A 27,340-nucleotide genomic window follows, 5' to 3' on the forward strand; every position below is an offset into this window, starting at 1 on the left:
TTACCAATGTATCCGTAACACACACACAGAGAGCAGGTTACCAATGTATCCGTAACACACACACAGAGAGCAGGTTACCAATGTATCCGTAACACACACAGAGAGCAGGTTACCAATGTATCCGTAACACACACACACAGCAGGTTACCGATGTATCCGTGTTTGTGTTTGCCCTTGGTGCTGCGGCCCACGTCACAGATGGCCCTGACGTTCTTCTCCTGGAAGCCCGTCTCGTTGTTGAGCACCGTGATGCAGGCCCGGTCCACCAGGAATGCCAGGGCGGCCACAGCGCCCCCCTGAGGCTGGTAGCTGTTATCGTCAGCGTTCTGGGGGAGGGAAACAGGTGGAGCCCACAGCATTATACTCACGCAGTAATAGTGTGTTCACATCAGGGTGCACGATCATAGCGACGTTGATGGATGACTTGCGGATACAGGGACAGGAAGAGAGAGAGCGCGAGAGAGAGAGAGCGGGGGGGGGGGAGGGATGATAAATACAGACAGACCGATGGACAAGGATGGTAATAGAAAGTGATGGAAGTAAAGAGGAAGGTGACAGGAAGATAAGGGAGATGGAGAGAGAAGAGGGAGAGAGAGACGAGAGGGCGAGGGAGGAGATAAACATAACAGAAAGAGACAGACCGAAAGGGGTTGGCTGACAAAAAGACAGAGAGCGAGCGAGAGGAAGAGAGAGAGACGGAGAGGGACGTTCGAGTGAAGCCACCTGGATGAGCTCCAGAACAAAGTGTGTGTCCTTGCTGTACAGCTCGGTAGACAGCCTGTCCAGGCTGCGGCCTAGCCTCTCCTGGTGCACCGTCATCAGCCTCTGACCCTCCTCGTTCAGCTCCACCCCGATGCCAAACTCACTCTTTCTGTGTGACAGGAAATCGGCGCAGCAAACAAGAAGACAGCCACACGTGTGACACTAATCAGCATCTTTACAGCCTAAACTCACAGCCAGTTCTCTACTTTCAGTATTGTAAGCTGTTTAAAACGTCAAAACTGGACAGGGTGGCACATGTTAGAGAAAGCGTAGGTTTTTATAACTGAGGAGAACAAGCCAGCAGCTTCACGTGAGAAGAAGACAAACCTGATGTCATCAATAATGGCCTTCTGGTAGTTAACTGTATCCGTGTCTGATTGGCTACTGGATCCTTCGGTCCCTTCATTCTCAGCCAATGGCGTCTCTGCGTCCGGTGTGCGTTCCTCCATGTCTCCAGGAGTGTGCTTAACATCATGCGCGTGGCCGTTAGGCACCGAGGTGAGCTCATATGGCTCTTCCTCTTCGGCTGAGAGATCCCAGAGAGGAGGAAAGAAAGACAAACTCGATGAGTGTCAAACTTAAGATGAGGATTTACACCCCTTGACAGAACTTCATTTCCCATGATGCTTTGGCACACTCCCTCACCTTCATCCTGGTTCTGTTTGGGGTGGGAGGAGTTAGCACTATAGTCCACTGGAGCCTCTGGGGCGACCTCTTCCTCTCTGGTATCGGGAGGTGTCGGACTAAAGCTCCCAGACTGCACTGGGGTTCCCTAGGAAGACAGAGGCCGTCACCCAGGGCGATTGACAGTCAGGCCTTTTGTAAACATGACAGGACTGTCGCTTTAAAACAGAGTAAAGCACCATGTCCACTCACCTCTCGAAGGTCCTTTGTTACTGTGTCCGGGCGGGACGGGCTCTGGGGAGCGGTGAGCTTGCCCTGGTAGTCTCTCGCCCACTCCGTGATGCCCAGGACGATGCCCAGATGATGCAGGCGGTTGAGGCAGCGTGGATCGGACCGGGCCGAACGCAGCAGGACGCTTTTAGACTTGGCCTGGCCCAGGACCCGAGACAGAGGTTCCAGGAACACCTGGGGAGAGACCCGCAGGACTGGCTTATGTTTTTATTTGGGGGGGGGGGGATATTTTTTTTTAACAGTTTTAAGTGAAGTGTGACGGGAAAGGCAAGCAGCAAAGGGGTATGGTCGGATACAAATAAATAAAAAATGTATAACAATTCGAATTGAACGACTTAATTTACAACTTAATGAACAGAACCATGTTTTGGTGTGGTTCTAGTGCGGTACCTGGTGCAACAGGGCTTGGCAGGTTCTGGTGGGGATACGGAGCAGACAGTCCAGCAGGAAGCGGCTCACGGTACCGAAGCAAGCGTCATCCTCCTCAGATAGGCTCACGTCTGTGGGTCACAATCACAGCCAGTCTACTGGTCAGTAACGACACGGCTACAAGAGGGTCTGACACAGGTTAGCAGCATTAGCATGTCCTTTAGCAACATAGGTTAGCAGCGTTAGCATATCCTTTAGCAACATAGGTTAGCAGCATTAGCATGTCCTTTGCGACATACACTAGAAGCATTAGCATTAACCAATAAGCATTTTTAGCTAGAGAATGTGATTCTGGTTCAGGCTATTTCCCGCGTATGATCCTCTCTCTCTCTCCCTAACCGTTATGTTTGCCTCTAACTGTCACCATCCAACAAAATAGAAAATATGGCTTTTAACATTTTTATATATATCATATTTTGAAACTTGTGACCCAGAATCCTTTTTGTACTCTCTGACACACACACAGTCTTACCGACTCGTGCCATGGCCGCAGCGAGAGAGCTCTCCATGTGATTGGCCAGGAGAGCTGTGGGGGCGTTCCCGATCCCATCAGCCACCACCATGGACACCAGGTGTCCAGCTGTGCCCACGGGGTCAAGGGTCATGGCGGCCTGGGAGAAGAATTTGTCCCCCGTAGCGGTCGTGACCCTGAGCAGTGAGCCTGGGGTCACCTCCAGGGCTGCCAGGTCTGTGTTCGCTACAGAGACACAAACACAACAGGCGTCACCTTCAGGAGTGGGCTCGGACAACTTCCTGTTACCTCACTGTCTCATACTTCCTGTTACCTCACTGTCTCCTGCATCCGGTTATCCTCTAAAACAGCCGTGCAGATTCAGTAATTTGACCATTTTACATCAAGGGAAACAGTAAATATCTCCTTGTATGTCAATTGTAAACCTTGACATACATTATGAATGAAATGAATCAGTCAAAATGTTGAAAAACCCTGAAGGATCGTTCAAAATGGCCATTCGGCGTCTGTGGTGAACCCAGATCCCTGGCTACCTGCGTGCTTGTCGATGAAGTCGCTGAGTGGGCCGTGGAGAGGCCGGAAGACCAGCTCCCAGAGGCTCCACTGGCCCAGATCCTCCAGCAGGGGGCAGCTCAGCAGGCTGGCCAGGGCCTGGGCCTGGGACACCTCCCCCAGACGACCCACCACCACCTCTCCCCTGAGTGGTGGAGAGATGGGGAGAGAGATGGAGAAAGAGAGAGAGGAAAAAGAAAAACGACAGAGCGAGAGAAAAATACATATATGACTACTGTATGACCTATATGTCAATTGTCACTTTGTATAAATCTTAGAATTTTTATAACATTTTATAAATGATTGGACGACAATGGCATGTTCTCGAAAAAAAAAAAACGCAAATCAAGTCAAATAAATCAATGACAAAAATAACAACAACAAAAAGGGCCCCTAAAAGTCACTCGTCTGCGTGGGAAGGCTGGAGTGTGGCGAGGGGAGACCCTCCTCCCAGGGTTGTCTGCAGGCGGCGGAGGGGGCTCACCTGGGCTCGTTGGAGAACAGGGCCGCCTGGTAGCAGACCAGGCTGAGGCCTCCGGCCATGCCCAGACCCTGCTGCCGCTGGAACAGACCCACCAGGGAGAGCAGCGGGCCCAGCCCCAGGTCACCACTGTCCTGGACCCCATAGTGAGCCCTCAGGGCACTCTCAATGTGGGAGAGCTGGGAGACAAGGGCACAAGCGATGGATCGTCATATGTGTGTGTGTGTGTGGGTGGTGAAGTGTTTTTTTCCACGTGTGCACATAAGTGAGTGAAAGAGTGTATTTTGAGTGTGTCTGAATACACGTGTGTGTGTGTGTGTGTTTTTTCCCAGAGTGTGTGTGTGTGTGTGTCTTACCCCGTCTGGGTGGGTGACAGTGGTGACTCTGCTGCACTGTCTGATGAACTCAAACACGTCCTGTCTGCTGGGTCTGAAGCCACAGCCCCGATCACTGCTGCTGCCCAGGCTCACAGCGCCCCCTACCGTCTCCTGCAGCACCTGCACACGCGCGCGCGCACACACACAAAACTATGAACACACAGTTCCATGCAAAATATACATGTAATAATTTATTATTATTTTTTATTTATTTTTTTAACACACACACTCTCTACAACCAAAAGGGAAACCAACACACACAGTAACATAGCTGTCCCCGCCCCCCTGTTGCAGCGAGCGCCCCCCACCTGGATCTGCTTGACCAGGAACTCCAGGAAGGTGCCCTGCTGCAGCCAGGAGAAGTGGGCGACCTGGAAGTGCGCAGTCAGCTTGGTCTCCAGGGAGGCCAGCTGGGCCAGGGTGAGGCTGGAGGCCTGGCAGGAGAGACTGTCTCTGAGGAGCTGTTTCACCTTGGCTGGACGACAACACCACAAAGGTCAGACAAAATGTGACTGCGGGTCAAGAGGTTGCAGGTTCAAATCCCGCCCCCCATGCGTCTATTTGGATAAGAGCACCTGAATTTATGGAATTGATACAACTATGATATCATGGAGGAATTACAATTACATTGTTAATTCAGTTGATAAATGCTTAACACAAGCACAACCACAGTCTTGTCAATAATCATTGGCATGAATAATGATACCTCACACTTTGCAGCCACAACACATTCTACTGTGTCACACTACAGTATCCAACTATCCCACTAGACACAGATACTACCTAGTCTGAGGAAAAGTATTTCAAACACTGTGGCACTGGTCATACTGTCACTATGGGTGAGTGACAATAAAAGACTTGGACTGAAAATGTCCGTCCGCGGCAGAGCTGTGGTCTGTGTCTCCAGGTTGGATGCCGTGACGTGGAGTACCTTCGCTGGGGGGAGGGCCGCTGGGCGCGTCCCTACTCTGCGCCTCTTCCGCCTTCCGCTTGGGGGCGGGGTCAGCTCTGGGCGCCAGGCCTGGGGGCGTGGCCAGCGAAGCCCCGCAGATGGCCAGCTGGAACAACACTGGCGCCACCGGGTCACGTGACATCTCAGCCAGGAACTTTAGGATGTGCTATGCAGGAAGAGGTAATAGTCACATAATATCTAGTATGGCTGAAAATTTGTAAAAAAAAATACCTGGTGGTTTTTATTTATTAAAAGACAGGATGGGAGCTGGGATTGTAATTAATCCCCTCAGATGATTATTTAGTATGGGTATATATGTGTGTGTGTGTGGTTATTTCGGTGGACGCACACAATTCTACTTATCCTAAATAACTTAAACTTAGTAACTCTAAAATCCTGTCGAACTTGTGCCTTTCTGGCTTATTGCGGGCTCTAATAAAAAATAACCGTCACTAATACGAGTTAACAGCTCACGCAGTCCTTCTTCTTAAAGGGGCAGGCCCCCTATTCAACAATGGCATTCATATATAATACAGTATTTATAGTATAAGTCTTCTTTGTGCATTCCAAAAACGCGAGCTCCAAAATAAAAACGATAACAATGAAGAAACAGTTTTCGGAATGTCAGTTAGGAATCTTTCTGGAAGGAGGAACCAGAACGGATCAGTGCCCAGTCAGGTGTGCTGCTCCTGACTGTCTGCAGGTGGAAACAGACCCACTATGGCGACAGGATCTATGGTGAATGTCCATGGCGACAGGCTCCATGGCGATGGGGTACCTCCACCCCAGGCTGTCAGGCTAGTCATGAACTTGAGCTCAAGTGAGCTCAGACAATCTCACTTGACAAACACTGGCAAGCAGACAGATTCTGTGTCCGTCTGCTAGTGTACAAAACGACTCATGCTAACTGGAACTAAGAACAGCAGTTCATTTATGACCTCCTCTCAGGGCCTGAGACAGGGATTTGGGAGATTAGAAACGGGTGACATTTTGATAATGAGCTAAAAGAGGAGCAGAGAAGAGGAGGATTGGTGTGATCCCTTGTTCGCACCCGTCTGCCCCTCTCATATCTTTCCGGAAAGGGTGGGGATTATAAGAATTATCCCCCCCCCCTCTCATCTCGGTACCACCCGTTAACGGGAGCCTGCGAGCGCGGAGACGCCACGACAAATCCCCAGACATATGGACGTCCCTCTGGCCGGCTCTCTGAGGCCTCACCCCTGCAGACAGGAAGTTAATGAGAGAGAGTAGGAGGACATCCCACCAAAGCAGTGGAACAATGAGCTTGTCAACTGCTGAGGTCTGTGTGTCTCTCTCCTCCCTCTCTCTCTCTCTCTCTCTCCTCCCTCTCTCTCTCTCTCTCCTCCCTCTCTCTCTCTCTCTCCTCCCTCTCTCTCTCCTCCCCCTCTCTCTCCTCCCCCTCTCTCTCCTCCCCCTCTCTCTCCTCCCCCTCTCTCTCCTCCCCCTCTCTCTCCTCCCCCTCTCTCTCTTCCCCCTCTCTCTCTTCCCCCTCTCTCTCTTCCCCCTCTCTCTCCTCCCCCTCTCAAAATGTGTCAGTGTTACACAATCCACTTATCAATCAATCCATCAAATGATTGATCGAGTCATTGGTCAGTCAGCCAGCCGGTCAGATAGCCACCCACGCAGGGCTCTTTGGGGGTTGGGGTATAGCTCAGTGGTTACAGCATTTAACTGCAGATCAGATCAAAAGGTTTCCCCCCTCCCCCCCCCCGTAAAGCCCCCGGGTTTCTCACCTGGGCCGTGGGCGGCCTGCAGACGGTCGCCGCGCTCTTCAACACTTCCATCACAGCTTCCGCCGCCGTCATGGCGGCGTACTTCCGCCTGAGCTCGGAGGTGCCCAGCGAGGGGGAGGAGGAGTGGAGGGCGTCGGCCGTGTCCAGAAGGTTCTTCTTCAGCTTCCTGGTGCGCTGCATCAACTCCTCCTGCAGCTCCAGGAGCACGGTCTGACGGGCCTTCTCCAACAGGCTCTGCTCCAGGATCTGCACCTTGCTCAAGGTCTGCACCGCACACACACAGACAGGTCTTGATGTCATCCATTATAATGACCCGACTCTCCAGTAGGCCTATAAAAGGTTTCTCTAACAGCCTAAGTCTATAACGACAACACTCAAGCAGGTCTATGACCAGTCTATTATCAGTCTCTTTAGCATGTCCACAGCATAAAACTAGAGCTGTCTACGCATGTCCGTCTACAGCATGACTAGCGATGTCTATATGTACTGCATAGGTCTTACTGATATGGGCAGCCCCATGCTACATATCCTGATGCCCAGTTTGTAGGGGGAGTCTGAGTTGTACTGATCAGCCATGTGCTTCATGAAGGCTGCCGGGTCCACCTGGCTGTGATTCTTCCTCCGAAACTCTCGCAAGCTCTGCAGACAGATCCAGATCAACATCAACATAGTATACATATACATGTATACGTGTATATACAGTAATGCAGATGTGCAGACCCCCCCCCCCCCCTTACCCTCAGGATGTCCACTGTCTCTATGGGGACGATGTCGTCGTCGCGGGTGTTGCCGTCGATCTTGAACATGCGGTGGATGAGGGGCAGCTTGCAGAGCGGGCCCAGGTTGAGCTCCTCGTAGCGGCGCTTGTCCTTCAGGCTGGCCAGGGCCCCGCCCACCTCGTACAGCGTGCAGACCGACGACGACGCCTCCAGGGACTGGCAGACACGCATGCGGGCAAACACTGGTCAGTGACTTTACACCGACACACCGGTCAGTCACTTTACGCGCGTGTATCGTTCGGTGGTCTTGTTTGACATTCTTTACAGAGAGTGAGCGAGTGAGAGAGTGAGAGAGTGAGTGAGTGAGTGAGAGAGAGAGCACCTATACCTGTATGAACATGTTGACCTCTCTGATGCTGCGCTGCAGCTCCTTCAGCGCGGGCAGCTGCCAGCGCGTGATCCCTCCAGCTTCCAGCGAGGACACCTGCATCAGCTGGCACACCCGCATCACCACCTGCAACCAGGAAGGGCTTAGCCACGCCGCGCACATTACACATAACGGAGAACAGGGTAACACATGAACCCAGGGAGACAGACAGGTGAACAGGCATACAGGCAGGCAGAGAGACAGAGGTGAACAAGAATACAGGCAGGCAGGCAGAAAGACAGACGAACAACCAAACAGGTAGGCATAGAGACAGACATATACACAGACAGACATGTGAATAAGCCAGCAGGCAAGCAGAGAGACAGACAGACAGACGAACAAGCATACAGGCAGGCAGAGACTGACAGACTGGTGAATGTAATGGCTCTACAAACATTCACAGAGACAAATACAGAAACACGGGTAGTATTTCACAGGGTCTAACGTCTGTGGATCTCCCTGCCTCCCTTGCCAGTTCCTCACCCTCTCCTGAGTGACCAGTTCCCCCTCAGCAGCCAGGTCTCGAACCACGTCCCCCACCAGGCTGTTGACCGTGTCTACGTCCAGATTCGTCCTCCTCCTCCTCCTCCCGTCCCCCTCTTCCTCACTGAGAGCCTCGGCCGCCCTGACGTTGGCCCCGTGGACCTGCCTGAGCTGGGCATGGTAGGCCGCCGTGAAGACCTGGGCCTTTCCTGGGCTCCGCGTCCCACTCCTCTGCCTCCTCTCCTGGGATCGGGCCGGCCCCACATCCCTCTCCAGGGCGGGGAAGTCAGATGCCGGGAAGGCCTGTTTGGGTGTCAGGGGAGCGGGCTGTGGAGGCTGAGGTGAAGGACAGGGGGCTGGGGATGGGGCTTGGAATGGGAATGAGGCTGGGGCTGAGGGCTGCGGCAGCTTGGCGGGAGGCTGGGTGCCAAACTGCAAGCTGACAGGTGTGCTATCATAGAGGGGTGGACCAGAGCAGGTTCGGGCGGGCTGGGGGGAGCCCCCTGCATTGCTGGGGGGGCCATAGTGACAGAAAGAGGGCGGAGGAGGGGGGCCGGACCTGGAGGAGGGTCTGGAGCAGGGGGGAGTGGTCGACTTCACCCTCCCTGGCCCCGCTCCGAAGGAGAAGAGGGACCACGGCGGGTCCAGCCCGGCCGGAGAGCCCGACCTCGGGGGGGTGGGGGCCAGGCTGGTCCCTGGGGGACTGTGGGTCCTGTGGAAGACCTGCTGGCCCTTCACCAGGACCTGGTCCCCCAGGGAGTCCACCAGGGCGGCCATGGAGCTGTAGCCTAACCTGGAAAGGGTCAGGTTCCGACGGTACCTCTGCCCAAAGGCCACGGCCAGGACCTTGAGCGGGATCCCCTCGGGGCTCTGCTCCAACAGGTACAGGAGATCCCTCAGATCTTTCTCCTTCTCCATCGCCGGAGACAGAGCTGGAGAGGAGAGGGAGACCAGGGAAGATATGTCAGTGTCAGTGACTGGGATTCTTGAGCAAACAGCAGAGACACTCCCTGAGGTATTCATAACAGGTAGGGCTGGACCATCTTAAGCAAAACCACTGCTATTACACTGGGTGCAGTTTGTGTGTCATAATAAATGTCAAGCCAAGGAGACCAAAACACCTTTGTCCCCTTTTTCCTGAAAACATGTCATTGGTTTTTCTAGTTTCTCATCCACACCTTGATCCAGTTGAAAAAGAATACACTGTGCCTAACCCCACTGTATTACCAACCTGTTCCTCTTAATTCAGCCTCTGTCCTTGATGAATAAAACACTTGATATCCTGTATAAACTGTATTCTCCTTAGTCCTCCAACCAAAAGCTCCAGATGATTCAACAAATACTACCAAATAACCTACTATCCCTAAATAAAAATCCTAACAAAAAAAGCTAAGAGTAGTAAGATAGTTACTAGCTACACGTGCCCCAATTTAAGCTTTAAAGTTTAAAATGTAAATACTCTTTTAAACCTACATGCTTTTGAGCAAATCTGAATTTAACAAAAATTGTATGTACTTGTCTTACCAAAAATATGGAATAACTGAAGATAATGCAGGTACGCTTCTCCCTTGTTGTTCTTGGTTTTGTTGTTACCCCCAATTTCATCTTCTCAACCCCTCCCACTTTCGTATGTGCACCAATCGCACGCCTCCACAGGAGAAACGAAAGTGTAAGACGCGAGTCACACACACAGCTGATCGGCTGAGTCTCATTTTCACTGAAACGCTCCCTTCCCGTTTTGGTGACGTCACCCGTACTTAATTCAACAGTGAGGAAGTCGTATCTCTTTAGAAAGGTTTATCTTTATAGGCGTCACAGTTTGCAAAAGGATGGGTGTGGACAACCGGACAGAAATGCAGTCTATCTGCTGCACTGAAACAGACCAAACAAAACTGAAAGTGTCGCACAGCGCTGGTCAGGAAAGAGAGAGGGAAGGGGGGAGAGGAGAGGGAGAGAGGGAGAGAGAGAAAGGAGCTTCTGTTTCAATTCCTTGATCTGCCACAGCTGAGGTCATATGAGGTGTTGCCTAGGAAACCATGTGACTTCCAAAACAGCCACATACCAGAGAGTATTACAGGACCACCCTGCACTTTCACACAATGAAACTCAAGCTGTTTTGTTGTGGGTTTTGAGTGTGGCCTAATGGATTATCATCACATCAGCCAGAGAAAAGCAGAAGCCGGTTGAAGTGATCTTGCACTGTATTGTATTGTACGGTGGTGTTGTCTCATTGTCCTGTCTGGCATTCTGTATTTATTAGGGCTGCCGCGAATATTGATGTCGACGCATTTTCAGCGTCAACGTCGTCAATGACATCTTTTAAAACAATTTTTTTATTATAAAAAATACAAAAACGCTTCAATTCATTATAACAAGTGTTCTTCTTCAATATCACATCGTAATTGGTGCTTGCATGACGTCGGTCGTTGTTGGCTCAAGTCATTGGTCGGCTCCAGTCAACGCTCAAATATCATGGCAGATGCAGAGTCCGACTTGGTTCCGAAACCCGAGTCCTCAAATACCCGAGGCTTCAAAAGTATGGGAATACTTCGACTTAACGCTATCACCAAACAATAAGGTGGTTTGTACACTGTGCAAAGTTTCAATGGCTTACCACAGCAGCACTTGCGCTATGCACGAGCACCTGAAAAGAAAACATACAGGCGCCAAAAAGGCAAAACCACCGTTGTCTGGTATTGTCTATTCATGTTTATAAGTGATAGCCTTTTTAATCTATGTTGTCATTGTAGCTGCTAAATACACGCATTATTAAAGCTATAAAGTTGTCTGCCTGCTACCTTAGAGTTTCCATTGAATAGATGTTTAGGTAGGTTAGAATCGGGGTTTATTCTATGTTGGTCGATAAGATGGCTCTCTAGGTTAGCTCCTTGCTATTTAGCTAACTTGTTAACCGTAACCATGACGCTTTGCTAGGACAATGGAGGCGTATGAAGTGATTTAAAGACATTAGCCCTACTCCGGCTCTAGAGTGTGGTAAATGTAGACTACCTGGTTCTTAGATAATTGGCGAATATCGCTATCTAATCATTACCGAACTGGCATGAGCACCAGCCCAGAACCAGCACCTTGGAATTTTTGGTTTAAAAGGGGTGTGTGTTCGTGTATGTTGGGATATGTTATGTACCTTATCTAAATATTTTAATTAACGTTGGAGTTGTTAAAAATAAAATAAAAAACTTTTGAGGAAAATGAATCGTTTAGATTAATCGACTAATATAGTCGATTAATCGATAAAATAGTCTACAGATTAATCGAAAGAAAAATAGTCGTTAGTGGCAGCCCTAGTATTTATGATGGATTGTTTTTTCATACCTGGCCACAACCACATTTTCCCAGAGTGGGATAATAAAATTGGACTTGACTTGGGACTGTATGTACGACATGTAAGACCAGGGGCCTCATGTATAAAATATTGCGTAGCTTTCATACCAGACGATGGCGTAAAGCCAAAACTTGAAAAGTACCTACGCACAGAAATATTCACATGTATAAAGTAGGGCTGTCAAGCGGTTAAAGTATTTAATCGTGATTAATCGCATTATTTCACATGATTAATTGCGATTAATTGCAATGAATTGCTAACTATTTCATCTGTTAAAATGTTACCCCAATAAATGATAACATTAACAGGGTGTACTTAACTTCAAATAGGCCTAACTAGATGATAATGTCCATATAACAAGTTCAGATGGAACACAACTTAAATTGTGAAGGAGTTTTATTCACTCACAAACCATACTGCTGCAGCTATAATAAACATCCACAAAATTAGACTTCTGGAAAATAAAATACATTTAAGACATGTGTCATAGCCTACTACGATATCCTGCTCCATAATATTCAAATCTCACTCAAACATAGGCTACTTCAGATACTTAAGCAACCACAGATTGACCTTAATATTGAACAAGACAGTTTGTATTTTGTGGAACCCAGTCCGCTGCTCGCTTCTTTTGCGAGTGTTGTCTGCCATGTTACAGGAGCGAACGCTGCTGCTGCTACTGCTAAAGTGCTAACACTGCTGCTGCTAGCTGTCTGCTTTGCTTGCATCCGATAGTTTAGGCTGGAAGTACTCCGGTGATAACTAAACTCAGCCTGACAATCAGTACATACAGCCTTAGTTTTGTCAACCGAGCCGTCTCGCAACTTCTTGAACTTACCATCTAAAATCCCTCTCTGCTTCATTCAGCTACCGTCGGTAGTCGAACTCATGAGGCAACAGATGATTCCCAGGGTCAAAAAGAAACCCGCGTTAACGGCACTTTTTTTGTCGCGTTAAAGTGAGTTATTAACGCATTAACTTCGCCAGCAAATGTTCTTATGTTCTCAGACAGTGTTAGCCTATTGGAGGAGCCCGAAAACTCCGAAAATTTGGTGGCCGGTAGATCACCAATTTAAAAAAACTGTGCGAGTGTCGTCAACTGTGCCAGTGATACCGCGAGTCGAGATACAATTTGAAAACAAGCGTTTTGTTATGAACAGTAAAGTCTGGACTGATAATGAGGACGTAGAGTGTAGCGGAGCTTAACGACTGTATTTCCAGTTTTTGACATATGATGATGTATGCACAGTAGGCTACTAGCCTAAATAGGCCTACATAGGTTATACACGTATTCTGCAGTTATTTAAAGGTAGGATATGTGATGTTATCTGCATTCCATGCAGTCGGGCATTTCCCCCTCCTGCACTCCGGTATAGTGGACAATATGATGGTGAGACAGCGATTTGATTTTAAATTTGAGTTGGATTGTAGGTACAAGGTGTTTATGGAACAATTATCACTCAGTAGGCTACAAGCTCAAATAATACTGATTGATTAAATTGTCATGATAAGGATGACATTTAATGAAAAAAAAAACGTGAGTGAGGAAAACAAAATAGGCCTATTTAAATATTAGAGTAATCGTTCTTCCCGTACATAGGCCTACGGGAGGGTCAGAGTTTGTGTGGAGGACCGCACATTCTCCCGTCAAGTTTTTTTATTTTTTATAAATCACAACCTTTGCGTGGAAAGTGGCGTATTCGCACATTTTCAGCCCCGTTTTGTGCGTACACAAGCTTTATAAATGAGACCCCTCATAGTCTCTCTGACAAAGGAAACTCTGCGCGTCTCATGTGCAATACCAATAACAAATTAAACCGAATATTCTGATTAAGTTCCCTTCAGACTCAGGCAGGGCCGTAGGCAGGGCCCAAAATATACTGAGGTCATGAGTCAGAACTTCTAGGCGGGTTCAGGGGCATGCTCCCCCGGATTTTTTAAAATTATATATTTGTTTAATTACTTTATTTAAATCTGGCAATTTTCAGAGTCTTAAGCAGCAAAAACATCTTCATTATGACTTTTGAATAGGTTTATTTGGTTGTTATCAGAGAACATCACCCAATTATCATGCATTAAACATCTGACTTTTAAAACGTATACAGTTCTGTAATAGTCTCTTCCTTTTATAGTACCTGCTCTATCTCTCTCATCACTGCTCCTCTTCTTGCTGCTTGGCCCAAAGGTGAGCTTGGTTTGACACAACCTTTTCCTCCCTATCCTGTTTTTCCTTTAGTGAAGAATATAAACACAGTCAATCCTAAACAGTCAATCCTAAACTGAGAAATGAAAACAATATGCCATCATAGATGTGTCAGAAATCTTAAACCTTGAGGGCGGTGTGGAGCTTTTGAAATTGAGGTAAAAAATGAGGCATTCTGAGGCTTTTTGAATGACCATTATGGTGACTCATGAAGTAAGGGCAAGTTACCACAAAAAAATATTTATTATTATTATTCTGAAAATTAACCGGATGTTTTATTTTGTATCTGCCGTGTTGCTGCGTTGTGCTCCGGCATCCGGAATAAATATATAACAGGTTCAACATCAGACATTGAGAAATCAACACTGAATAAACGTTTCATTTTCAATCCGTCACATCAATGACATATCAATCGCAAAATGAATGTCGATTCACCGGTGGAAATTGATTGACGACCGGTACTGACGGAGTTAACCAAACTTTGATTCGATGTTTCCTTATCTGAGTAGTACAGTAGGCTACGCTGGGCTGCAATAAAAATATTTCCACATGAAAATGAATTTTCTTCTCACAGTCATCTGCCACTTAAACTTCTATCAACCTACATGTTTAGTTTGATGCGCTCCTCTAGTGCTTTCTATTGCGGTAACAACATCAGCGTCCGACTTGTGTGTGGTGGTTACCATAGCGACGGTGCGTTTTGTTGACGACGCGCAGCACGTATGTCCAAACTCTCGAGCTACTCTTGGCTCTTCAAGTATAAAATCACACAACACCACAGAGAGCTGCACTAGAACGACAACTACCAACAACGACACCAGAAACTAGCTGGAATAGAACTGTAAGCTATAACAGTAGCCAGTTGCATAAAAATAGACCTATTAGTCTTAGACTTAAATGTAACTTAAAGTCTGACTTGCCATAGACACAAGCCCCCACCCCTCGCCCTGAAGCAACGGCCCCGGTGGATGTAGGCATAGACATAATAAAATGACTCTTTATTATGTCTATGGATGTAGGTGGTATTGCATTACGGTTACGTCACCGACTCTTCCGGTCGTTTTCTATCTCCTCCAATAATTTTGGGGGGATTCTCGAACCTGGCTCATACTACGCCTACTAGCTTTTCATTGAATCATTTTTCCAGATTTTTGCTATGATTGAAACCAATTCGAAATCGGTAAACTAGCAGCCCATTTATTTGCTTACGTCAAGAAAAGTTGCCTGCAAATGGCCTGCGGATACTAACAGGGCACGAGCACAAAAGTTCACATTGGCCGATAGCCGATTTACATTGAGCTGAATGAGCCATAGACTTATATTGAATGAGCACAGGGAGAAATGGCTTGAGTTGCCTGCCTTGTTGTAGCAAGTTTAGCAAATCGTTGTCACACATGAAATGTTGTTAATATAGTTTATTCCCCTTATTTTCAAACAGATTTGATTTTTCGTAAAAACGTTCATGACATGATGGCAAATATATTATGTTAAGCGCGAGCATAGATTGCTGGCTACTACACAGTGACAGAATACATTTCCGTTAAGTTTGCATCATGTGTCTGATTCTTATGGGATTGTACCCCATTCTGCCCATAGATACTGCAACTGCAATGCCCACACGCTCATAACCATATAAATCTATGCTCGCGACTGGTTGTTGCAAAGTATGACGTGTACAGCTAGTTGCAAGCGTGCACGAGGTCTCGGAGCTAGGGAAAAAAAGAGCCACTGTTTAAAGCTAGACCGGAAGACACGGAAGTGGAAATATGGCCGCGCCTAGTCTCGAGCTCTCGCTTGCCTCACTGCGCCACTAAGCACTTTTTATAGAAATGAATGGGGACGCCATCTTGGAAGACATAAGTAGCTGTCTCTTTATATTAAATCTATGATTTTCTTTACTTTTCATACAAGAATTGCAGCTCAAAGTGCTTTACAAAAAATCTACAAAAACAACAATACAAGTGTTGATCTACCTATCCGCACTCTATCTGCGGTCTCTCGAATCCGTCTTAGATCTGAGCTGCCACTTGCAGTTTCTAATACACAAACGTGACAAGGGGGAAGACAAGACGGGAATACATTTTCAGCATAACATGAGGAGAGAGAGGAGGAAAAAAAGGCAACCCCCAGACTATGCTCCTAGAGGAGTACAGTGTGGGAACAGGAAAACACCTCAGCACATAAGCACATACATTGTACAACATTACAGAACCACATGACTTGCAACGGGGAGGGGGGAGGGGTATGGACAAGCAGCATCTGGACCTGCAGCCATATAGGCGCTGGTCACACACCCGCCAGCCACACCGGGGGAACAAACAGGCGAAGGCGTTGGGTGGGGGAAGGGGTGTGTATGAGTGTGCCTGGGTTGGCTCCTTCGCCTAGGCCACAACCAGTCAGATACTCTGTTCGCAGATTGTATTGCCATGGAGACAGCCTTGATCAGGTCCCAGACAGAGACAACAATCCTCAGGTGTCTGTTGGAAGGGGGTAGGGAATGCAATAGAAGTCTCGCTGCAGCGCTCTTCAGGGGAGTTGTTGTTCCAGCAAAGGCCTTGGCCAAGGCCTGTGCTGGTTAGAGTGCTGAAAGCAGATAAGATTGGGGTTGTTTGGTCGAGTAGCCACATTCCAATTTGCACGTCTACTCCTTTTTCCACCGGTCTCCGTCAGTCCAATCATTTCGGCCAGCCTTAGGGGGCTTTTTTACAGCTGTAGCCTTTTGCTTAATTTGCCAGGGCAGTGCTTAATCCAATAAGCAAAAGCCTGTAATCGTGGTTCCAAATAGGTGCATGTCTTCAATGTCCTCCACGGAAAGCGCCGCTGGACACCCGACGCATCCATCGAGAAGCCAGCTGCAAACGTCCCATCAGGACAGGCAGGTTCCCCCAAACCCAAGATGGTCAATTGCATTAAGAGACCAGCTGATCAAATCCATGATTTTTAGTTCTGAGAGTGGTACGGAGAGAGTCTCTCAGTATAAGACACAAGACACAGGACTAGACAATACGATAGAAGCCAAGTAGGGCTCCCTCAGGGGAGGAGAGGGAGAAAATGCGACCGCCTTCGTCGAGAGCCAAAGAAAAGGTCCATGGAAGAACCATAAGAGCATGTAGTTTAGCAAGTTACAATTAAACAACATCAATCTCTAAGTGCAAGTGTACCTGTAGAAAAAGCAAGCAACAGTAAAAATAAAATTAAGATTAACTAAAATAGAATATTTCGCAGCAAATACAACAGTTTAAATTAGTTAACACTAACCAACAAGATCAACAAGTCTCTAAGCAAGAGTCATTGTGATCCTGGAGGAAACTACCATTGGGTTCAGCAAACCATTCCTAAGTACCGCTGTACTCCCGGAACAAGTGCGTCTTGAGCCTTCTTTTGAAAGTGGAGAGACAGTCTGCTTTTTGCAGATGATGTGGTCCTGTTGGCTTCATCGGGCCGTGACCTTCAGCTCTCATGGAGCGGTTCACAACCGAATGTGAAGCGGCTGGGATGCGAATCAGCACCTCCAAATCTGAGGCCATGGTTATCGACCTGAAAAGGGTGGAGTGCCATCTCCGGGTCGGGGAGGAGATCCTGAACCAAGTGGAGGAGTTCAAGTATCTCGGGGTCTTGTTCATGAGTGAGGGAAGAATGGAGCGCAAGGTCGACAGGCGGATCGGTGCGGCGTCCGCAGTGATGCGGGCTCTGCATCGGTCCGTCGTGGTGAAGAAGGAGCTGAGTCGAAAGGCGAAGCTCTCTATTTACCAGTCGATCTACGTTCCTACCCTCACCTATGGTCACGAACTATGGGTAGTGACCGAAAGAACGAGATCGCGAATACAAGCGGCCAAAATGAGCTTTCTCCGCAGGGTGTCCGGGCTCTCCCTTAGAGATAGGGTGAGAAGCTCGGTCATCCGGGAGAGGCTCAGAGTAGAACTGCTGCTCCTCTGCGTCGAGAGGAGCCAGCTGAGGTGGCTCGGGCATCTGATTAGGATGCCTCCTGGACGCCTCCCTGGTGAGGTGTTCCGGGCACGTCCCACTGGGAATAGGCCCCGGGGAAGACCCAGGACACGCTGGAGGGACTATGTCACTCGGCTGGCCTGGGAACGCCTCGGGGTCCCCCAGGAAGAGGTGGTGGAAGTGGCCGGGGAGAGGGAAGCCTGGGCGTCCCTGCTTAGGTCGTTGCCCCCGCGACCCGATCCCCGGACAAGCAGCAGATGACGACGACGACGAGACAGTCGGTGTCTCTGATGGAGGTGGGGTTGATTCCACCACTGGGGGGCCAGGCAGGAGAAGAGCTTGTGTTGGGACCGGGCTGTCTTGAGCGGTGGGACCACCAGGCGGTTGTCTGAAGAACACCGTAGGTGTCGGGTGGGATTGTAATGCTGCAGGGGAGACCTGATGTAGTCGGGTGCAGTCCCTTTCACTGCTCGGAAGGTCAGTACCAGGGTCTTGAATCTGATGCGGGCCGTGATGGGTAGCCAGTGGAGGGAAATGAGGAGTGGGGTAACGTGGGAGCGTCTAGGAATATTGTAGACCAGGCGCGCCGCTGCGTTATGAATCCTCTGAAGAGGGCGGGTTGCACATGCTGGGAGACCAGCGAGCTGCGAGTTGCAGTAGTCCAACTTGGAGAGGACAAGTGCTTGGACAAGCAGCTGGGTGGAGTGCTCAGACAAGTATCTCCTGATCTTCCGGATGTTGTAGAGGGTGAATCTACACTTACCGCAAGGTTTAGCAGGGGGAGAGGTGGCTAACTTTTTTACCTCAAATTAAGTCAGTCTTACAGTGCGTGTCCACTGCAGCAACGCAAATCGCTTGCCATTGCTCGCCTTCCCACAGTTCACCACGCTCGGGGGCGTTTCAAACGGATGAATGTAGAATGTAGTTCTCTAAAATCACTGTTGTAGTTGTCATGGCCAAGTGTGCAGACTTGGGTCTACGTAGTTGCAACATCAATCAAAATACAACTTGTATCCAAAATACAAAAATGCTAAATAGACGTTGTACACGTTGACATGTGTAAAAAACGTTTTACTATATTCCTCAGTCTCTGCTACAGTAATCTGTCAATACAATAGTGAGTTCCAGCTGGGCTAGCTAGCTAGCTTGTTACTACAGAACGAAGTTACGTAATGTCACTAGACTGAATTAGAAAGTACAAGCACCAACAACTTCGGCAACCTTGCGCCATGCATCGTTTTTTTATTAAATCCTCTGTACAAATACAGCTATGTATCGTACAGGACTGGGTAAGCCACACAAACGATTAGTTTCTCCTCCACCTTGAAAGCCAGAAATGTTTACCATGGTTGCTACGTTACGAGAAACAAGAAAACACTCCGATTGGCCATCACTAGCGAAAATCGCTTCTCATTTGCATAAAGTTGAGAAAATCTCAACTCTGTTGCGTCGCGTCGCTACCCACAATGCACCACGCAAGCGATTTGCCTGGCTCCATAGAAAATGAATGGAAGACATGTTGTCGCTTGCATCGCGTCACTGCAGTGGACACGCACTGTTACTATTTATGCAACAGACAGGCTTAGTTCGACTAGTCGAAGGCCGCGTTCACACTTGACTTATTTTTTCAGAAAAAAGCACTGCCTTCAGCGCCTTTTTACATACAACCCTATGGGAAAGGGAAAAGGCGTCTGCCTTTTAAAAAAAGCGGCCGCCTTTTAAAAACTTCTAAAAAAGCGCTGAGCCCGACGCCTTTTTTAGTTCAATTTTTTCAACTTTTCAGAAAAGCGCTGGGTGACATCAAGTGCCTTTTTGACAGCTGACCAATTAGGACGAGGAGAGTAGGTAGGAGTGTACCTTCCCCAGTAACCTTCTAGTAACTTCTCTCCTCGTCCTGATTGGTCAGCTGTTAAAGGCGCATGACGTCACCCACCGCTTTTCTGAAAAGTTGAGAAAATTGAACTCAAAAAGGCATCGGTCTCAGCGCTTTTTTAGAAGTTTTTAAAAGGCAGCATGTAAAAAGGCTCTTTTTCTAGCGCTTTTCTAGAAGTCAAGTGTGAACACGACCTAAGGCTAAGACTAGTCTTAAATTAAGTTTATGAAACTGGCCCCAAAAGATGCTAACAAGAGCATGGTTATTGCACAACAACAAAGAGGCTACTATGGTAACAGCACTCTAAACAACAAAAACATTCTTACCTGTTGTCCTAGTAACAGTTACAGTCTGTGACGGCTGAGTGTCCCCCCTTTCTTCCTCCTCTCCGCCCCTGCCCCTTCTCCTTTTCACCGGCAAGCCCTGCTGCGATTGGTCCAGCGCTGGCTGGCTCTTCAACCTCAGCACGTTCTTCTTCTCTTGTCTCTCCACACATACGCTGTCCCCCAGGGCCAATGGCAAGTCCTTCAGCCTGCTCAGGCCATAGTCGGCCAGGGTCAAAGGTCGGCCGTACAGCTGCTTGTACTGGCTGCGCAGCTTTGACACCTCCACCCCACTGGGGACATTAGCGAGCAAGGCCATCATCTCCTCCTTTAGCTTCTGCAGGGGGAAAGCTACTGAAAGAAGAAGAACATCACTCACACACGCGGAAAATGATCTTGAGTTTGTTGACGCTACGCTGTAAACAAGTCGGAGAGCAGATTTGGACAGATAAAAGGCATCAAGCGTCGTTCCACCAGAAGCTCCTCACCTCTGTTTCTCGTCTGTGAGAGGCGACCCTTCCCACGGGCAGAAGCACATTCCCTTGATGAGGACGGAGACGGTGAGGAAGATGATGATGATGAAGAGGATGGAGACGAGGGGACGATGATGGCGGGGGGCTCCGGGGCCAAGAGGGGCCACACAGTCAGCCCTCCGGTGGAGGAACAGTGGAGGTGCTCTGACATCTTCCTCAGATGCCCCTCCAGAACAGACAGTCTGGGGTGCACAGGGAGACAGCATTAAAACAGCAGCGACTGGGGGGCTTCAAAGGTCCAAAATTATAACCAAGGTTTTAAATAAGAATGTAGGATTGTTTCCTTATTATTCTTGTTAAGTCAATGCCAACTGCTATTTAAAAGAAATTAACAGTTGGAATAAAATGATGATCTGTAAAAATTAAAAAAAAACAACAACTGGAATATTGTCAGCCACTAATGACTAGATACTATTAAAAGACTATTAAAAAATGTCATATTAGTAGCGCCATAAATAACTCGAGAATGGATTTATACTGGACTGGATTTCAGCAATTAGTACAAACTAGTACTTTCAGTAACTGTAATCTGTACAGTATTATTCGGTAACTGACTGTACTGACAAAATTCAGTAACTAATGTGCTTTTGGAAGGAGTTTAAACAACTTGAGTGTGGATGAGAAGTGCTGCTTGCCTGGTGGAACCTGCCAGGACCAGAGGCTTGCCGTACGTGCTCAGGTAGAGCTTCTGCAGCTGCCAGATAGAGAGGCCCTCTGGATGCTCCACACACAGTCTCACCAGCTCTCTCTCAGTCTCCTCCATGCTTACCTTCAGCCAGGACCAAGCAGGGGAGATATATAGCGACAGTGGACTATGAAATCCTATAAAATAATCTTGTCATTGATTATTGTTCGAGACTGACCGCTAAGAGAAGTTTTTTTTTCTCCTGGCCAGCTCAAACACATACGATCTTGCAAGTCCTCATTGGGTAAGACCCTTGTTGGGGCTGCTTATCTGTTCTATCATACCTGGAAGCAACATACAATAGTGGTATTAGAAGTAGCTAGTTAAGTTAACAGGAATAAGAACCTCGGTCTTAACTAAATAGCTTTAGCATACTAGCTAATCCAGCTAACTAACCACCGAAAACAGTAGCAAACACGTGTTCTAGAATGAAAGACGGTTAATCAACGTTGTCAGCATCTTGACAAGCATCTATCCTTCACTGAACTAGGCTAGCAAATTCTTAACATCTGAAATCCTGCTATATAGCTAGCGAGTGAACTAATATTACAGCTGGTAGCATAAAATGAGATGTTGGCAAATAATTCTCTGGCACATCTTCTGTTGTTATACGCGTATGAGATAAACATTACTTTCAGAGGAAACTTAAATGCAAGCCATTTCCCCCATTCAAGCAGCCACTGTTGTTAGCTACTGACCTAACTGTTCGCTGCTGTTACTAGTTAGCCTACTTCTTCTGAACACTATCTGGGGAGAGGGGAGGAATGGTGGTATATATAAAGTTAGACTGCCACCTTGTGGATCGGATACCAAAGAAAAACACTTGAATAAAGTACATATTTCATTTATTGAGGCAATTACAAAGTGTTAACTGTGTTAGACTGACACTTAGGTTAGTTTTTCAATAATGAATTGTGTTAATTTAGGTTTTTACTTTCCACAGTGATGTCATGAGTCAGCGAAACATAGACATGTTTGAAATCACATATCACATTTATGTGTGCTATGCCTAAAAGACTGGGGCACAAAGGCGATCAAATAAACACACCTGAGGCCGATTTTTTTTAAATAACCACTAACAGACATGAACTTTGTATAATGACACTTTTTGAAAACGGTAAATCCCCCCCCCCCCCCCCCTATACACACACACACACTTTTTATTAAGAGGATTATATCTAACGACTGCATCCTCGGTTTTTTTTTTTAAAGCTGTCCAACCAACAATTGAAAACAAACCAACAACTGGTTGGAAGATAGTCAAGATAATTTGTCTGACTCCCATTTTCAAACTGGGACAATCACAATGGTGTTTCCACCATTGGGGGACATAAAGGCAGTTGATCTAAACAGTTGCCTCTGAACTGTATGTCATGTATTACACTATCACGGCTAAGGATTGTCAGCTCCACACAAATTTGTATTTGACATCCTTCATTTTGTCTCTGTAAACAGCATCAAATAACTCTGCTTGGGCCACAGTGAGCTGGTTCTTCCAGTCTCCTACGACTCCTGGGGAAAACGGCATACAGAAAATGATAAAGTACAATCACTGAGTTAGGTATTGTGACGCCACGAGAGGCTACACAGCCCTCAGCGGGACAGCTCAAAATAGTGCGAGGACACTGGGGTTGAACGAAAACAAGGGATTTATTAACGATCCTCAGAATTAACAAACACTTTCAAATCTTACATAGGATGTTAGAAAAAACGTATACGGCGCCTCTTCCAGCCGCAGGAATCCTTCTCCTCACCCAACCCCACTTAACTGTGGCTCTCCCTCTTTAACCAAACCCTTTTGGTCATTAGGGTCAGATCAGTCCCAGGTGTGCGGGAATGCCCCGCTTTGAGGGAGGGATGGAGCTCCCGACTCCCCCAGCAGAGGGAGCTATAGCTGCTCAGGGCTGCAGACACCTCTGGGGAAAGTAGCACCCCTCCAGGACCCAGCCTCTCGTGACGTCACAGTATATTTAAGATCAACACTAACAGTTGAAGCAGATGATTTTCTCCAATCTAGTAGTTGATTTTTCTTCCTTAGCTCTTGACTACAGAAATACTGTAGAACTGTGCTCTTCTGAACCTTGATTGTCTATACTATTTGTATCTTTGGATAAAAGTGTCTGCTAAATGAATAAAATGCTAATGTATCAAGAAGTATAGAAAGTTCAAAGCAAAATAACCAAAAGTCTAGCTCAGTGAAACAAAAGCATTTGCCTGCAGATCAAAAGTTCCGAGGTTCAAACCCACCCTGTATGTCACTCTGAATTCCTCCCTTGTGGATCTCAAAATATTAAACATACAGATAAAGAAAACATCCTTAAGAATACAAGGAGGGTGGTACCTTTCCTGAGGAATTCTGATTTGGTCTGGTCCATGAACTCGCTTGGTACCAGGGAGTAGTTGGACATCTTGTTTTGCTTCATGTTCTTGAACATGCAGTGGTCTGCTATCTTCTCAAGCACCTCGGGGGTTAAGGACCTGTCCATGAAGAGGGCAATCCTGGCCACAGAATCCCTCAGGTCCTGCCAGGATGCAGAAACAGTGGTGTAGTTACTCAACCTGCTGTCCTCCCTGTGGCTACCCTTAACCAATCATCACAGCTTATTCTGTAGTGGACCAATGGGAAAAGAGAAAACCATTTAGAACAAACAACAAAGTAAAATTCTCTTTGCAGAAAACAGAGTAATATTCCATGAACTGACATCACTGTAAAAAATGCTAAGGCATGAACAAACACTATTTGGAAAAGGACTAAGCTGTTCAAGACAAGACAGAAACCGTTCTCATTTGATACAGTCCAACCAATGTGTTAAAAGTATGTGTGTATTGTACTGATCTTCATTCATGGCATACCATAATACTGTGGTAGAGATCTGCTGGAATCTAGTAAGACACTCACCCATATCATCTCCTCATAGGAGATGTACATAACACGGTCCTGGTCCTTTGCATTCAACCAACCCTTAATGTGGTCGAACCATGAACCAAACATAACTGAAACCACGAGCACACAAGAATTCTCATACAGAAAACTTCAATTTACATGCTTGATGTGTCAGCAAAGATTAATGGTAATTAATTAAAGAAAAATAACCTAGATGACAACATGAATACAATTAAAATTGATTTCTACAATTTAAGATATTGTATGGTGTGTGGTAATGTGATATTTTGTCTTTAACTACTTAACTATAATGGCATGGGTATATGTATCCACAGAGAATTCATTCAGAATAAACACAGCATGCATGGACAATAAGGGGTGGGAATCTTTTGGTACCTCACAATTCGAATCAATTCTTGGGGTCACAATTAGATTAAAAATCTATTCTTGATTTTTCTGAGATTTGTTGAAAATAAATACAAATATAAAAACATAATTTAAAAAACGGATTCACATAAATTTGTGAATCGGTCTGAATCGCTATCAGACTGAATCCCGATTCAAATGTAAATCGATTTTTTCCCCCACCTCTAATGGACAAGTACATTTCCTTCCACTAACACAGACACGCAACACCTACGTTCACCAGCACAGTACCTTTTCCACTGAGAAACTTCTGTAGGAAATCGTCCTGTGATTGGGGATTAACCAAGTAGGAGGCCATCCCATAATAATGGTAGGAAGATGTGAACACATCTCTGGGGTTCCTCATGATGTAAATCACCTGGCCAAAGAACAAGTCACACTAATTGATGAATTATTCATCTTAGTATTAAATCAACTATTAAATTGATAACACCATTACCTCTGTAGGAAAGACAAGGTTCACAGTCTTGTGTGAGATCATACTCACTCACATAATTGCCATTTCTGCAAGATCCCATTCAGTTTTCAAAACACACACCTGTTGTATTCCATTCCAGGTGGGTAATGACCTCCGATGGGAGACTGCACCCTACCTTGGGCTTGTCTTTGAAGAAGGACTGGGGCATCATGTCATAGTGGAAGTGTGTGGCAAACAGGCGAGGAGAAGGCCTCTGTTCCAGGTTGAGAACCTGGGCCCTGTGTTCCTCCAGCCAGGGAACCCGGTCCCAGTTGGGCTGGGTCAGAACTGAAGTCAAGTCTCCACCACTCTGAATCAGGGGAGTGATCTCCTGCATCCATGTTGTGCCTGGAACACAGACGTTTGCACGGTTATGGCAGTCTTTTGGGGCGATTTCTTTTATTTTAATAAACGCAGATTTGCGACATGGAAAGCCCAGCAGAGGTGGAAATGATACACATGGAAAGATTACGGGTCCAGGGTACTATGTTGGGCTCAATTTGTTTCCATGACTAAATCCACTGCATGTAAACCTACAGACAAAACGTATTTGTCTGTTGTTTGTAACTTAGGTTACAAAGGTTTTATGGAGCTATACTCTGCCTACATCATCTGTACTGGACTTCTGAGCAATGAAATAATGATTTATATTTGGGCATCCCAATTAATAGCACCTTTTTACTACCTACAAGTATAAGTGTTAATGATAACATTCATGGGTAACATTGTCTAAACATCCCTTTAAAGACCACCAATTTAATGCAATCTTTACCAAAATGGACAATTCAACTTCTCACACGAACCCCTGATGCTGATTCATCACCAACCTGCTCTACATCTGTGGCTTCAGGGTGCTGTTATTCTTGCACAGTAATTCATCAATGTAATAGACACTAACCATGCTTAGTTAACTGCTGACATTGGTCGGGATTACAGGGATAGCCATATTACTATCCAAGGGATCATATAGCCTAGGCCTACTTATTACCAGTTAATATCACTTTTGAGTTGCTAGCCTGCTGGTTCTATGCTAAACTTGCACGGTCCCCTTATGTGGGTAGATAAGCTTTATCCTTCTGGCTTCAACAAGACCAGCTGCTGCTAACACACTGGTCGAAAGATTGAATATTGGTGGGTATACTAGCATCCCCCCCTTAACCTACGCCCATGCCTGAACGCACATCCAAGATAGGCTACATGTCAAATTATATCGTTGGCATAAAAACATAATGCCCCTAAGCTTACTTATATTTCATGTAGCCAATCGTAAAACAGTTTTATTTACTCCGCAGAAATCTTACCTCAGAATGCCTGTGCCATTGTATAGCGGGACAAGTTATCCCTTACTTTTCAGTGTGAGAAATGGTTGAAATGCGTGGGTGAGACTATAAAGCCCTGCCCACTAAACACAATTTCACAAACGAATGTGTCTTGACACTGACAAACCATTTAAACACGTAGCCAATACTCTCAATCGTTTTAACAAAATTTTAAATACATTGTAGTTGTGGATTACCAAACGTTTTTTACGTAGCTTATACGGCTTGTCCATACGTGTTTGGATGCAGCCTCATTGTTGGACCATGAATACGCCATTCTAGACAGCCATCTCTTGACGGTAAAAACTTACCAGATTTCGGATAAGTCACAATAACAACGTCGTCCGGTCTAAAAGTGAATTGTTCATAGTATGCAATGCTCTCTGGAGTATGTATCAGTTTAGGAAGATAGACTCCTTTATAGACGGTGTATAATTCCTCTTCAGTCATGCTGCATCCAAAGTGTCAGCAACCTCGCAAACACAAAGTGAACTTTGGTAAACTAAATAACTTCCCTAGACCTCACTGATATTATCAGTCTTCTTGTCATTCTTTTAACAGTGAAGCGTGCTGCCTCTCTCCCTATCAGATGGTATTCCAGAAAGCAGGTTATGCAACAGTTAACCCACCAGCTGATTCAAATTGTTGGAGCAACCTACTAGCAATCTTGCTACAATGCTGGGTGTCAGCTCAACAATGTGATGTTGTAAGGAATTCCATCCACTGTTCTGTGCAGGGGCGTGCCTAGACAAAGCTCTACTGGGGCACAGGCCCCTATTTGTTTTCTTCCAAGCTTGCTGCACACAATGCACTACTCAGCAATAGAAACTCCCCTTGCTTAACCCACTATTCAACTGTTCAGGGACACAAGTTTGATATCAGCCTTGGGCAGGGACTTCAATAGTTAATGCGAACGCGCAATTTTTTTTCGCATTCATTCGAACGCAAATAATCTTTTTTTTTACTTTATCATGAAGCTTCATGTTATATTGTTTTTATGTTTTAGTCCAAATAAGATGATTGGTA

The 27,340-nt window shown here is 46.6% G+C and overlaps 2 protein-coding genes across 3 annotated transcripts in view; both read right to left on the bottom strand.

Moving 5' to 3' along the window:
* LOC146260304 (uncharacterized) overlaps nucleotides 1–21,840 on the bottom strand; it is a 41,816-nt gene extending 19,976 nt beyond the window's left edge. The window contains 21 exon segments of the mRNA XM_084669522.1: nucleotides 149–326; nucleotides 724–871; nucleotides 1,090–1,288; nucleotides 1,408–1,534; nucleotides 1,639–1,851; nucleotides 2,068–2,177; nucleotides 2,579–2,803; nucleotides 3,112–3,275; nucleotides 3,615–3,790; nucleotides 3,968–4,108; nucleotides 4,297–4,463; nucleotides 4,920–5,106; nucleotides 6,695–6,958; nucleotides 7,196–7,333; nucleotides 7,432–7,629; nucleotides 7,802–7,927; nucleotides 8,324–9,255; nucleotides 20,014–20,364; nucleotides 20,499–20,725; nucleotides 21,179–21,312; nucleotides 21,407–21,840. Of these exon segments, the coding sequence (XP_084525648.1) occupies nucleotides 149–326; nucleotides 724–871; nucleotides 1,090–1,288; nucleotides 1,408–1,534; nucleotides 1,639–1,851; nucleotides 2,068–2,177; nucleotides 2,579–2,803; nucleotides 3,112–3,275; nucleotides 3,615–3,790; nucleotides 3,968–4,108; nucleotides 4,297–4,463; nucleotides 4,920–5,106; nucleotides 6,695–6,958; nucleotides 7,196–7,333; nucleotides 7,432–7,629; nucleotides 7,802–7,927; nucleotides 8,324–9,255; nucleotides 20,014–20,364; nucleotides 20,499–20,725; nucleotides 21,179–21,306 (4,399 nt within the window). The 5' untranslated portion in view covers nucleotides 21,307–21,312; nucleotides 21,407–21,840.
* Nucleotides 21,841–22,056: 216 nt separating this feature from the next.
* On the bottom strand, nucleotides 22,057–27,006 carry LOC146260306 (sulfotransferase 2B1-like). Of its 2 annotated transcripts, none has more exons than XM_084669523.1 (6): nucleotides 26,626–27,006; nucleotides 25,132–25,343; nucleotides 24,770–24,896; nucleotides 24,128–24,222; nucleotides 23,570–23,750; nucleotides 22,057–22,740 (listed from the first exon to the last, which is right to left on the bottom strand). In XM_084669523.1, exons 1-6 carry the CDS (start codon nucleotides 26,762–26,764, stop codon nucleotides 22,631–22,633), a joined length of 864 nt encoding a protein of 287 aa, XP_084525649.1. In that variant the 5' UTR covers nucleotides 26,765–27,006; the 3' UTR covers nucleotides 22,057–22,630. The 2 variants fall into 2 exon arrangements, with proteins under 2 accessions (XP_084525649.1, XP_084525650.1); XM_084669524.1 differs by lacking the exon at nucleotides 26,626–27,006 and adding an exon at nucleotides 26,297–26,446.
* Nucleotides 27,007–27,340: the final 334 nt, after the last annotated feature.

Source organism: Hypomesus nipponensis, chromosome 13 (assembly GCF_054491055.1).
Source record: "Hypomesus nipponensis isolate SF chromosome 13, ASM5449105v1, whole genome shotgun sequence".
Classification (NCBI taxonomy): domain Eukaryota; kingdom Metazoa; phylum Chordata; class Actinopteri; order Osmeriformes; family Osmeridae; genus Hypomesus; species Hypomesus nipponensis.